This window comes from Anabrus simplex, chromosome 8 (assembly GCF_040414725.1).
Source record: "Anabrus simplex isolate iqAnaSimp1 chromosome 8, ASM4041472v1, whole genome shotgun sequence".
NCBI lineage: Eukaryota > Metazoa > Arthropoda > Insecta > Orthoptera > Tettigoniidae > Anabrus > Anabrus simplex.
In genome coordinates this window covers 160525606-160539737 of record NC_090272.1, presented here as the reverse complement: position 1 = coordinate 160539737, position 14132 = coordinate 160525606, and the positions used below count along the sequence as shown (strand labels likewise).

At 36.0% G+C, this 14132-nt stretch overlaps 1 protein-coding gene across 1 annotated transcript in view; it reads right to left on the bottom strand.

Annotated features, from left to right (window-relative positions):
- Window positions 1–945: 945 nt before the first annotated feature.
- The window catches only part of LOC136878910 (leucine-rich repeat-containing protein 15), a 76285-nt gene continuing 63098 nt past the window's right edge, over window positions 946–14132 (bottom strand). The window contains exon 2 of the mRNA XM_067152510.2: window positions 946–3964. Coding sequence (XP_067008611.2) covers window positions 2040–3964 — 1925 coding nt within the window. The 3' untranslated portion in view covers window positions 946–2039. The remainder of the gene's footprint in view (window positions 3965–14132) is intronic.

Below are 14132 nucleotides of genomic sequence, written 5' to 3'. Positions count from 1 at the left end.
TGAGAGGTAAAGAACATGGAGCAAAAGATAGTGATACTGACGATGACGATGTTGCCGAAACTTCCCGAACACCAACGAATACTGAAATGTGACAGGCGCTAGATATCTTGCGACGAGGTGTTCAGCTTAAGGCAGTGGACTTCCAAAAACATTATGAATATGAAAGATTAATTAATGGACTTTTGAAAGACAACCAGAAGCAAACAACAATTAGAGACTATTTTGCATAGATAATAATAATTTCGTGTGGCTATTTCTAGCCGAGTGCAGCCCTTGTAAGGCAGACCCTCCGGTGAGGGTGGGCGGCATCTGCCATGTGTAGGTAACTGCGTGTTGTTGTGGTGGAGGATGGTGTTATGTGTGGTGTGTGAGTTGCAGGTATGTTGGGGACAGCACAAACACCCAGCCCCCAAGCCATTGGAATTAACCAATGAAGGTTAAAATCCCCGACCCGGCCGGGAATCGAACCCGGGACCCTCTGAACCGAAGGCCAGTACGCTGACTATTCAGCCAACGAGTCGGACTTTGCATAGATGAAAAAAACAGTTAACTGTATTGCAGGGCTGTGTACCGGTATCTGTTTCATTGTAGTGCATGTAGGTTATAAATACAGTAAGCTACCTATCAATTGTTATTCTTCGGCTACTGTTATCAATCAGTTAATGTTATCAAATTATCTGCGTCCCAGAGTGATCATAATAAGCGGTGTCCACTGTATAACTTAGGGAAGGGAAAACATAATGATACAAGGCAGTATATACATTTTGATTTACTATAATACAAATAAATTAAAATTATACAAGGCACATAATTTCATTTTGATAATTGTTTTAGTCAGTCACTCATATTTTGGACATTATTAGAATATGTCAAATATCCTGACAATAGGGCAGAAAGGAAAAGGAACCATAAAACTATGTATTTCAAGTCCAAAATTTGAAAAATTTATAAATATGTACGGGCAAAATCTTTACAAGGTGTGGAATGAATTCAGATTCTTCGTTCTTCTGGCATGCCATTTTTGTTAGTAGGTAGGTAATGAGATGCTCAGAGTATCTCTTTATCTCTTATAATAACAAACACAATTTAAAATATCCTTTATCCTTTGTGAGTTAAGAAATAAATAATCTCAAAATAATCTGAATTCACTCCATTGACAATATGTTGTGAATTTTTTACTACAACCAGTTTTCAATTATTTCTGAATTGAAACATTATTCCTATTCATTTAAATTCAAATCACTGGGTACCAATGCTAATGTTTCTTGGAAAATGTATTGTTTTCAGCTCTCTTCCCTTGTCTCACACTATTGTATCCTAAAAATAATCTGGGTTTCACTAATGTTTTACCATTCTCCTTGGCAAGAAATTTTACTTTCTTTCATTACATCATAGATGATACAATCAGGATAGTTGACAACAAAAATACAGTGTTTGTTGAGAAAGCACAATTATTTTTAAGAAATAGATGGTCAATTTTCTCACTTGAATCCTGTAATTTGAGCACACAACACAATTCTGTAACTCACTTCAACATGTTAAGATATTTCAAAATAAATTGCAGCTATTTAATAACTTAATTCACAATACCAGTAGTCTATCAAAAGAAAATTATTATGATATATACAACTTGAATATTTGTCCACAATTGAATGGATGAAAACCATAACGGTATAAGTAGCATTTTGATCATTCAGAGAAAAAGGCATTTAAACATCTTAACACTCGTATAAAGTCAGGTATGGAATAAAACAAAAAAATAAATATTGCACGTTTAATGGACCGCTATCACTTGTATCTCTTTGCTGGTGAAAGGATACATCCTCCCGGAGTTACATCCTGCACTTAACTCATTTTTTTAAATGTCACTTATACCGTTATGGTTTTCATCCATTCAATTTATACATTGCTTGCTGAATGCCTGTAAATTTCAGTAAGAGGTACGGTATTACAGTAACATGACAGGTTACTGCTCAATTTAGCAATGCAGGCTAATTCATGTCAAGATATTAAACCATAGCATAAATGTCAGTTTCAATTTAAGTAGAGTTACGTTGAAACAGTATTCGCCTCCAGTTTGAACCACTTCTTAGAGAGAAACCTCGATATCTACGAACAAGGAATATATTCAGTGCCACTCCTACTATGATGCCAATCACAAGACCAACTGCTAAGAGAATTGACATCATGGATGTGGCCAACCCATTTTCTTGAGGCTGCAATACCTTGCTGGATTCAGCCAAGATGGCAAGTGTTGGTGACGGCTGTGGTAACTCTGTTTCTTCGTGCTTCTCATCAAAGTGCATATGTTCTAACATCCTCCAATCACCTTTAGGTGAGACACACTGTGCGTGGCTAATCACATTGGTTGTGATAAGTACATGAAGCACCTTCTTGAGACGAGCATCACATATGAGTGGGTTTCCACTTATGTCCACTCTTAACACACTCTTAAGTCCCTCAAAGATTTTAGAATCTAAAGAACTAATGCTATTGTTAGCCAGTCTTATATTCTGTAGATATGGGGTATTGGAAAAGATATTCACTGGAATATGAGTAATATTACAAAAATCAAGTTTTATTTCACTCAGAGTTGGAGCATTAAGTAAATGAGGTGCCTCAGGAAACACTATGGGATTCCGAGAAAGAATCAAAGATCTAAGTTTAATATTGTTCACAAATGCATCTGGATCCAGTGTTTTAATTCTATTTCCTTCTAGTGAAATAATACGTAAATACTGTAGCTCATGGAAGGCAAGATCTACATTGTCCAAGAGATTGTAATCCAGGTAAATTTCCTCAAGGTTCAATGTACCACTAAATGTGTGCTCTGTAATTAGTGTTAAGTTGCAATTTTGGAGAAACAGTACCTCTAATGACGATGAATTGAGAAGTGCCGCATTTTCTGCTGGGTTTAGAATATTTTTATTTAAATTTATTTTTGACAAGTGGAAATTATTTGAAAATATATTTGGATGGAAATAAGTGATACTGTTCATCTGAATATTGATTTCTTGTAAATTTGTTAAAGACTGGATTCCTAATAATTCCAGTTGTTTCAGGTTATTATTACTGAGTTCAAGTATTCTTATTCCAGAGTTATTGTGTAGGAGGAATTTAAGATCTTCATCAGTTATATTACAAGAATTTAAGAATAGTACTTCTAAGTCTGGAGCATTAAGTCTTGCGCCATGAGGGTTTATTACAGAATTAGCACTCATATTCAGTACCTGAAGTGAGGTCAAGTCTGCTTCTTGTGAGAGGTAAATTTCATTGTTGTTAGAGATATTAAGTGTCTGAATAGTAAAGTTCAGCATAACAGATTGAAGCTCATTGTTACTGATATCTAAATATGTCATTCTCTTTGAATATAACTCCTTAGGCAAAGACTTTAAATTGCAGTTAGATAGTTTAAGTATCGATAATACACTGAGATGACTTACAAAGTTACTGTCTGGTAAAATCAATTTATTTCCATTCATAGAAAGATGTATGAGATTAGTGCAGAATTTTAAAACATTTTCAGAGAGAGTAGTTATATTGTTATAATCAAGAACCAATTTCTTCATGTTGTCAAGGCCACTAAATGCATTATCCTCAATAATAGAGATAGAGTTGTTTTGCAGGTATATAATAACCAGGTCTGTTAATCCAATCAATTTAAAGGCATCATTTGCCAAGTGTGTGATATTGTTGTTGTTCAAGTAGATAGTTTTTACAGTCCTATCTACTCCCAGAGGCAGTTCAGTTAAGTTCTTGAAGGAGCAAGCAGCTGTGTACAGTTGGTTGTTCATTTCTGGGGAATATTCAAAAGCATAATATGCCCTTTCTCTTTCACTAAACAGATAAATTCCATCATCTTTCCGTTCATATAAAAATTGATGGAAACATCGGCAAGATCTAGTGCAGCTATATACCCCGGGGAGTATTACTGCAAGAATCACCGTGACAACCTTCAGGGAAACTGAAAAAGAAAAGGAAAGAATAAAATATTAAGAATATAAACTAAGACAAAACTCTCAATCAGCTTAAAAAAATTATTATTATTATTATTATTATTATTATTATTATTATTATTATTATTATTATTATTATTATTATTATTATTATTATTTTTGTATATAAATTATAGTATACCTATCGCATTACTTCAAGAGCAATGTATAAACAAAGGCAGAGTTGCTTGCCTGCAAGGATCGGAGTCACTAAGAACAACAAAGTCTCTCCTCATTCAGTGGTGAACAAGTTATTTCATAATCACCATGGCTCCAATGCTTTTGCAAGTCAACAGGGGTCAAATCATTAGTATATGTTGGTATATGAAAGTAAGAAGAGATTAGAGGAACTTATAGGAAATTTACTTTAGCAAAAAGGCCAGTTAATGATAACATGATGGCAAACATAATCAGTAGTCATATGAATTTTAGGGGAAAATGGAAGGGTATATATAGGTACTTTAAGGCAGAAACAGATTCCAGGAAGGACATTCCAGAGGTCATAAATGAACAAGGGGTGTGTACATGAGGATTTAGAGAAGGCAGAAGTATCCAGTCAACAATATGTAAAGATAGTTGGATGTAAGGAGGTTGAGGAGGCTGTACAACTGGCAAAGTACTGAAATTAACTATGATAAAAAAGACAATTACAAAAAGATAAAAAAATGAAAGATAGAAAATCAGCTGAGGTTGATAAGATTTCTATGGATATACTAAATGCAATGGGTTGAAATATAGTGCTCTATCTGAAATACCCATATTTGATTACTGTTTGCATGAAGGAGCTATACCAAATGAATAGAGAGTTGATATAGTGACCCCAATGTTTGTCCAATCCTTGTCCCATTTCTCTATGAGGTCGTGTATGAGGTGAGGTGAAATCTGTTGTGGTGGGCTTTTACGACCGGATGCCCTTCCTGATGTCAACTTCATCAGAGGAATTAATAAGATGAAATTAATGATGTGATATATGATAACAGGAAGGGAGAGGGTTCTGGTACATAGCCTACTCCTGTTGAATAGCACCAAGAGGTCTGCTCAAGGCTTAATGTCTCCGTCTGACGGACGAATCACCATCAACAGCGTCATATGCCCTCACTCCACATGAGCACTGCGGAGAGGTTTGGAATTTAATCCAGGCTTTTGGCTCACAATCTACTGATTAGAAATTGTATACCACCACCTCCCTGCCCCATCGACCAACATTCTGATGGTGAAATTTTTTTCGACCAACGGGACTTGAACCGGCTAACCACAGTGTCAGACCATTTGGACTTCAACACCTTAACGATCATGGTTACCAGGTGGGCTGCTAAAGTGACCCCAATGTACAAAGGAAATGGATATAAATGTAAAGCAGGTAATCACAAGCCAATCAGCTTGACGTGTTTCATACAAACTCTGAGGAAGCATTCTTTCTGATTATATTAGATACGTTTTTGAAATTACTAATTGGTTTGTTAGAAGACACTTTGGGTTTAAGAAAGGTTGTTTCACTGAGACTCATATTGGACCTTTTTCTTTATGAGTAAAGAACGGGAATCACAGATAAGGCTTTTTTCAGATGATATTATAATATTTAGAGTAGGAAATACGTTACAAGATTATGACCAACTGGAAAAAAAAAAACCTCAACATTGTGAGATAAACAGCAGACAATGGTATGGTGGTAAACGGGATACAATGTCAGGTTGCAGGTTTCACCAAGAGGAAAAGGCCTCTCACTTTTAATTACTGTATTGATGTGGTGAAAGTACCATACCTCATGGAGATCACTGAATGTATCTAGGTGTTAATATTGATGTAGGTGCAGCAATGTAGTTAAATACAATAATACCACCAGTATCACTGACTACACTTAATATAACATTGCTGTACTTACACAAATACTTATAACGAAAAAATCTTCATTGGGGTAATCATCCCAGGATTACTTTATACAAGAAATAAAAATGATCTAAAGGAAAGCTGCATGATACAGTATGTTCTGGATAATTTCAAACAAAAGAGTAGTGTTACAAAAATGTTGCAAACTTTGGGCTGGGAAGACTCGGGAGCAAGGAGACAAGCTGCTTGACTAAGTAGTATGTTCTGAGTTGTCAGTGCAGAGATGGCATGGATTAAATAAGCTGAATGGAGCTTTTAAATGTAGGAAAGATAATAATATGATGATAAAGTAGGAATTCAAGATGAGAATTTGGAGCATGTATTCAGTTTTAGGAAGAGGAATTAGTGATTGAAATAATTTATCAAGTGAAATGTTTGATAAATTTCCAAGTTCTTTGAAATCATTGGAGACAGACTAGGTAAATAACTGATAGGAAAGGTGAAACCAGAGTAGCAGCCCTAAATGCAGATTGATTGATTGATTGATTGATTGATTGATTGATTGATTGATTGATTGATTGATTGATTGATTGATTCCTCCAGAACAAAATGCAGATGAAATCCTGTGCAAACTGGGGACTATCCAGAAATAAAGAGAAGTTTGAAAGCAGGTGGTGAGCATGTCCTAAGAGACGAGCTAAAGGCAAATAAGGGGTGGGGGGAGAACATCCTAGCAACACTGCTGTTCATGCAGGTAAGGAAAGTTCTTTTGTTGTCTTCAGCAGCACGATTGAGGATTTTGGACTTTCTTACCCTGAAAATACTGTCTTTGTTTGCTAAATTAATATACAGTATTTTGTATCAATAATAATACATTGTTTTTATTTCCTTCACTGTAGTTGAAATAATATTGTTTCATACTTGGTTATACTGTACATACAAACATAGTCATTATTGACCATTATGCCCTTCAGCGTTCAGTCTGCAAGCCTCTGTGAATTTACCAAACATCGCCACAATCCTCTATTTGTAACTAGTGCTGTGGCCTCATTTAGTTCTATACCTCTTATCTTTAAATCGTTAGAAACTTAGTCTAAACATCTTCGTTTTGGTCTCCCTCTACTCCTCTAACCCTCCATAAAACAGAGTCCATTATTTTCTTAGGTAACCTATCCTCCTCCATTCGCCTTGTTTAACCCCTGTAAGTACCCTGAACCAAGAAATTATTCTACCATCAATCCTTACTGCAGCCCAATTGTCACCATAAATGCCTTCGATTGATTTTAATAATCTACCGGTACCCTTAATTCCATAGTCCCCCAGTATGGCAAACATCTTTTCCCTTGGTACCCTGTCATATGCTTTCTCTAGAACTACGCAACATAAACACAACTGACTATTCCTCTGGTAGCATTTTTCAATTACCTGGTGCATACTGAAAATGTGATCCTGACAGCCTCTCTGTTGTCTGAAATCACACTGGTTTTCATCCATCTTCCTCTCAACCACGGATCGCACCCTCCCTTTGAAGATCCAGTGAATACTTTGCCTGGTACACTAATCAATGAGATACTGTACCTTGATAGTTGTTGCAATGCTTCCTGTTCCCTTGTTTATAGGTGCAATTACTGTTTTGGTCCAATCTGAAGGTATCTTTCCAATACTCCATGCTAATCTTATTACTGTATGAAGCCATTTCATTCCTGCCTTCCCACTATACTTGACTATTTCAGGTCTAATTTCAATTATTCCTGCTGCTTTATGACAATGGATTTTATTTACCAACCTTTCCACTTCCTGAAGTGTAATTTCACTAACATCATTTTTCTCCTCCCTATGAGCTCAGTTGTTCGTGACAGCTCTAGGAAGACTTCCTTTTACATTGAGAAGATTTTCAAAATATTCCCTCCACCAGTCCAGAGATTCCCTGGGATCTATTATGAGTTCACCTGAATTACCCAAAACACTGTTCAATTCCTTTTTCCCTCTATTTCTAAGATTCTTTGTCACTGTCCAGAAAGGTTTCCCTGCTGCTTGACCTAGGCTTTCCATGTTATTACCAAAATCTTCCCACAACTTCTTTTTGGATTCTACAACTATTTGTTTTGCTCTGTTTCTTTCATCTATGTACAATTCCCTGTCTGCATCAGCTCTTGTCTTGAGCCCTTTCTGATAAGCCTTCTTTTTACATTTACAAGCTGCTCTCACTTCATCATTCCTCCAGGATGTTCGTTATTTCCCATCTTTACACACAGTTATTCCTAGGCATTCCCTTGCTGTTTCTACTACAGCATGGCCAGGCAGGCATCAATTTTTGGTAATGAGACAAAGTCTCCTCTCACAGTGCATTGGCACTGCCGGTGGGTCCAAGTAGCCTACGCAGTGGCCTCCATGGTATGCACTAGCCATGCGTCTTGGTGGGTGTGCTATTTACCAACTGATGAGCCCAACTTAGCACACTAGGGAGAAACGCTGGCAAACAGAAATTAGTTAGCTGGAAAATGTATGATGTCCAATAACGGGCCATTTATATTGGTATTATAAATTTACTCATTTGGGACAAATATTTCAGGTTCCCTATGGAAAATGTAACCCTTCCAGATTATGCAGCATCAAAAAATTTAAAATACTAACAATAATAAACACTATTAAGAAAAATGATGACTTTGAGAATAGATCAGATAGAATTGAACACTCACAGATGATAAGTACTGGGAAACAACATCAGAATATAACTACCAGGTTAGCCAACATGACAACTAAAGGAATAGAGATGGGAAGTGGTTGGGACCCTACCCGGGCCGTGAAAAGGTATTGTGTTGCTTGGAAAACAAAATTAACGGTGGTTTACTACATTTACTAAAATGATGACAACTGGAAAATCAATGACGCAAGTTAAGGTTAACACAGCAAATTTAGAGAAACTAATAATACCAAGTGTACAAATTTCACGGCGATAATTTTAAAATAATATACAGGAATAATTTAACCAAATATGTTTAAAAAAGGACACATGTTAACAAACCACACCTACATATTAAGGTATAAAGAAGGAATAGAAAGGGTGTTAATTATTAAAATCTTAACTCCGAGCCTGATCAGGTAGCTGCCTTTTCTAAAACTCTTAATAAAGAGCATATCCTGAACAGGAGTACGCTAAGATGAAACAGTGCTGCTAGAGGCAAACCCGAGGGAAATTTAAAATTTACATATTTTACACAATTAAAACAAAAGAAAAGTGGAATGAAATTTTACATAATTACTACACAGTTTATAAGCTAAAAGGGAAATGCCTCTAAAACAAAATGGGTATGATTAGCTGTGAAGACTAAGTCATCTGAAATTAAAATTGGCAAATGGAAGAAACCCTGGGTAAACTCCGGAGGGCAAGGAAAATTTAAATTAAGAAACTACATTTGAAGGTTAAAACCCAAAATATGAACTAAATAGTGCTCATTCGGAGGGCCAGGAGGCCCATCAGATGAAGGAAACTACTTTTCCCTTCGCCGGTCCAACAATAAAGACGAAGGGAACAAGCTTGGCTCTGGCCACGTGGCCAGCAGTTGGAAGTGGTGCAATCGAGAAATAACTAATTAGCGCACCCACAGTTCTTACATTCGCCAATAGGAAGGGGTTTTATTTTGGCCAATGAGGGCCCAGATAATTTGATGAGAAAATACCTTTATAGCCTCCAGAAATTTCCTTTCTGATGCAACCGGAAACTATCAGAAGCATCTTACCAAAACCTGATACGTGCGACTACACCGTGCTCCGAAAGTTACAAAGAAAATACTTTTACAGAATAAATGATCTACACATAATGAAACTGCCAAAAACAAACAACCCTAAAATCATTAACACCTTTCACTTAAGACACACATCCAGAAAATAAGCGTTTTTCACTTAAAACACACAAATTTTACAATAGAAAATAATCTTCAAAAGTTCATAGTTTTCGTTCATTCTTTTTAAATATCACACACAGTCAATTTTGAGGGAAAAACTAATTTACACGTTTTACAACTATTACAGAAAACAACATCTATATCATCTGATGGCCAAGCAGGCATCAATTTTTGGTAATGAGACAAAGTCTCTCATAGCGCATTGGCACTGCCGGTGGATCCAAGTAGCCTACGCAGTGGCCTCCACTGTATGCACTAGCCATGCATCTTGTTGGGTGTGCTATTTACCAACTGATGAGCCCAACTTAGCACACTAGGGCGAAACGCTGGCAAACGGGAATGACTTAGCTGGAAAATTTATAATGTCCAATAACGGACCATTTATATTGGTATTATAAATTTACTCATTAAGGGACAAATATTTCAGGTTTCCTATGGAAATCAACATCTATATCACATACCACTTAGTCGAGCAGCTTGTCTTCTTTCTCCCAAGTCTACCCAGTCTAAACTTTGCAACATTTTTGTAATGCTATTCTTTTGTTGGAAATCACTCAGAACAAATCGAGCTGCTTTTCTGCTCTTCTTTGAATTTTTTCCGGTTCATGAATCAAGTAATCCTGTTAAGGATCCCATATACTGGAACCATACTCTAGTTGGTGTCTTACCAGAGACTTTTATGCCCTATCCTTTACATCCTTATTACAACCCCTAAACACCCTCATAAACATGTGCAGAGATCTGTACCTTTTATTTACAATCCCATTTATGTGATTACCCCAATGAAGATCTTTACTTATATTAACACCTAGATACTTACAATGATCCTCAAAAGGAACTTTCACCCCATCAATGCAGTAATTAAAACATAGAGGACTTTTCCTATTTGTGAAACTCACAACCTGACTTTTAACCCCGTTTATCGTCATACCAATGCCTGCTGTCCATCTCACAACATTATCGAGGTAATTTTGCAGTTGCTCACAATCTTGTAACTTATTTATTACTCTGTACAGAATAACATTATCTGAAAAGAGCCTTATCTCTGATTCTACTTCTTTACTCATATTATATTATAAAATAACATGTCCTGACTGACTGATTCAGCATCGCCGAGCCAAAACTACTGGACTGCAAGAAATGAAATTTTGAGGATACATTTACATTACAATGTAGGTGATCGCTAAGGGAGGATTTTTGGATATTCTGTCACTAAGGGTGTTGAAAGGGGGATGAATTTTTAAAATGAGTGTATCTATATCTCAAAAACTTAACAGTTTAAAGTTGTGAAAGTTGGTATTTGCAATCTACTTTAAAAGTAAGGAAACACGTACTTTTTGATTTTGGAAAATCCGCTTAAGGTGGGTGGAAAAAAGGTGAAAAAGGGGTTGAATACCTTTTATGAAGATACTTATATCTCAAAAACTGAAGATGTTACAGTCATGAAAATTAGTATTTGAAATCTCCTTTAAAAATAAAGAAACATGTATTGCTTTGTTTTTGGAAAATCTACTTAAGAGGGGGTAAACAGGAGTGACAAAGGGGGTGAATTTTTAATATGAGTATTTCTACAATATATCTCAAAAACACAACATGTTACAGATGTGAACTTTGGTATTTGGAATCTGTAAAAGTAAAAGAACACACATAATTTGTTTTTTGAAAATCCTCTTAAGGCAAAGTGTTAAATTTTAAAACAACCATATCTGCATCTCAAAAACTCAACATATTACAAATGTTAGAATTGGTATTTTTAATCTTTTAAAAATAAAGTAACACGTATTTTTTTATTTTCAGAAAAAATTAAGGTGGGGTAAAAATGACTGGAAAAGAGAGTTGAATTATTTTTATTAGGATATGGGTATCTCCAAACTGAAGATATTACAGACGTAAAAATTGGTATTTGGAATCTCCTTTAAAAACAATGAAACACGTAATTTTTTGGTTTTCAGAAAATTCACTTAAGAGGGTTGTAAAAAGGACTGAAAAGTGGGTTAAATTCTTTTTATGAGGATACTTATATCTCAAAAACTGAAGATGTTACAGACATGTAAATTTGTATTTGGAATCTCCTTTAAAAATAAAGAAACATGTATTCTTTTGTTTTTCAAAAATCCAATTATGGGGGGATAAAAGAATGGAAAAATGAGTTAAATTCTTTGTTTGAGGATACTTATATCTCAAAAATGAAGGATGTTGCAGACGAGAAAATTGGTAGGCCTATTTGGAGTCCCCTTTAAAAATAAAAACATGTATTTTGTGGCGGGGGAGGGGGGCTTAATCAACTTAAGGGAGATGTAAAAAGGAGTTGAATTCTTTTTATAAGGATACAAGTAAGAAGTGGACTTAAATCAATACACTCGTAAGGGAGTTTTGACTGGGGGGTGAGGAATGATGATAAAAATATGCATTTATATGAAACCATTTGAATTATGAAGCTAAAATTTTGAATAATATCCTAGGTATAAAATAGCAGAAGGTTTGAAACAAATTTAACCACTCAGAGAGTTAAATGGGGATTAAGATCCGAAAAGAAATATATTAATTGCTTCCTCTGAAACGGTTTAACGTACGAAGACAAAATTCCAAATACTGGTATATATATTTTAAATTCTAGGTGTGAAGTAGGAAATAAGTTTTAATGTTCCACCCCCAAAGTGTTAAATGAGGTTAGCTCCGTAAATGAAACTTTTCATCCCTCGAAAACCGTTTGACATACAAAGTTTTAATTTTACGAGAAGGGTCTTCTTTTATGTCCTAGGTGTAAAATCGTATACTTCAAAATATTTCTCTCCTAAAGGGGTTTATATGGTGGTTGACTCCCAAAAGCACAATATCCATTCTTCCAAAATCGTTTCAGGCACGAACTTAATTTTGTTTATGAAGGGTGATCTTCTATATCCTAAAAAGCATTCACCCCTTAAAAAGTATTCATTCCTCCATTACTGATCAACGTACAAAATCAAAATTTCACAAGTTGGTCGCTTTTACATACGAGATATTAAATAAGATAGGGTTTAAAACATTCAAATTATTCAGTAAGGTTTTCAATGAGTATTTCTATTTCCAGTTCTGGTATCAAGTGGGTCCCATGCACTGGAACCATACTCTAACTGGGATCTTATCAGAGACTTATACACCTTCCTAGCAATCATATTGTTGTTATTTTTTTCCAGTGTAGCCTTCATGGTATTGTTGATGTCTCTGGTGAATAATATTTTAAGGGGAAGGGGGAAACAAATTTTCAGCTCTTATAACATGTATTTAAAGCGGGAGACAAAAGAGTTTGAGTTAGGTCATCAGCTAAAGAATATGGAAGGCCATGGTAGATCCCTTAGATCTACAAACCTTGATCTGTCAATGTTGGAAAAGAGCAAGGGTTGGTCAACGAATCATCAAGGTGGCCGTAAAGTGTTAGATCAGAAAATAAAAAATCATTCCCCCAAAACCATTTGATGTACAAAGTGAGGGCATATTTCATGGGCTCAGCTGAAAATGGACTCTCCAAATTGTAAAACTTTAAATAATAACTTTCAGTTTAAAACCATAGCGAAGCATGGGTATCTTGCTAGTATATATACGAAGGTAATCCCAAAAATAAGGTCTATTTTTTTATACATACATAGACCTGTTTATTTCTACAATGCTTTACATCATTTTACAGCTTGAACATTTAGCTATTTTTCTATAGAATCACTATTTCCGTCGATGCATTTTCATAGACGCTGTGACAGTTTTTGTATGCCCATGTCATGCCAGCTCGCCGCCATGCTGTTCAGGAAGTTCTGAGCGGCGCTTCGGGAAACCTCAGGAACAAAAGTGCAGAGATCATCCAGGGTGATCCACCGATCTTCACCCATGATTTGCTCAACCTTCACGACTGTCTCGACGGAAATTAACGGTCTCCCGCTCCTTTGTTCGTTCGTCGTGAATTTCAGTCCGACCAACTGCAAACTCTCTATACCAGTTATGAACATTTTTGACATCCATACACGACTCACCATACACTTCCGTCAATTGGCGATGGATTTCAATTGCTTCAGTACCTTTTGCGTTCAAAAACCGAATAACTGCGCGCACTTCGCACCTGGCGGTAACATCCAATGGGAGCTCCACTCTCAACGGCTGCCAAGCCAAGACTGAGTGCCTCAGGTGGCGTGCGCATGTTTATATGCGAGCACGGGAAACACTCTTCACAATATTGTGACCAACAGCCCCATGAACAGAGTTCTGTATTTATACAAACATAGGAGACCTTATTTTTGGGATTACCCTCGTATATAAGAAAACATAAAGGTCCATTAATACTGCCTTGAGGAATTCCCCTCTTAATTATTACAGGGTCAGATAAAGCTTCACCTACTCCAATTCTCTGAGATCTGTTTTCTAGAAATATAGCAATCCA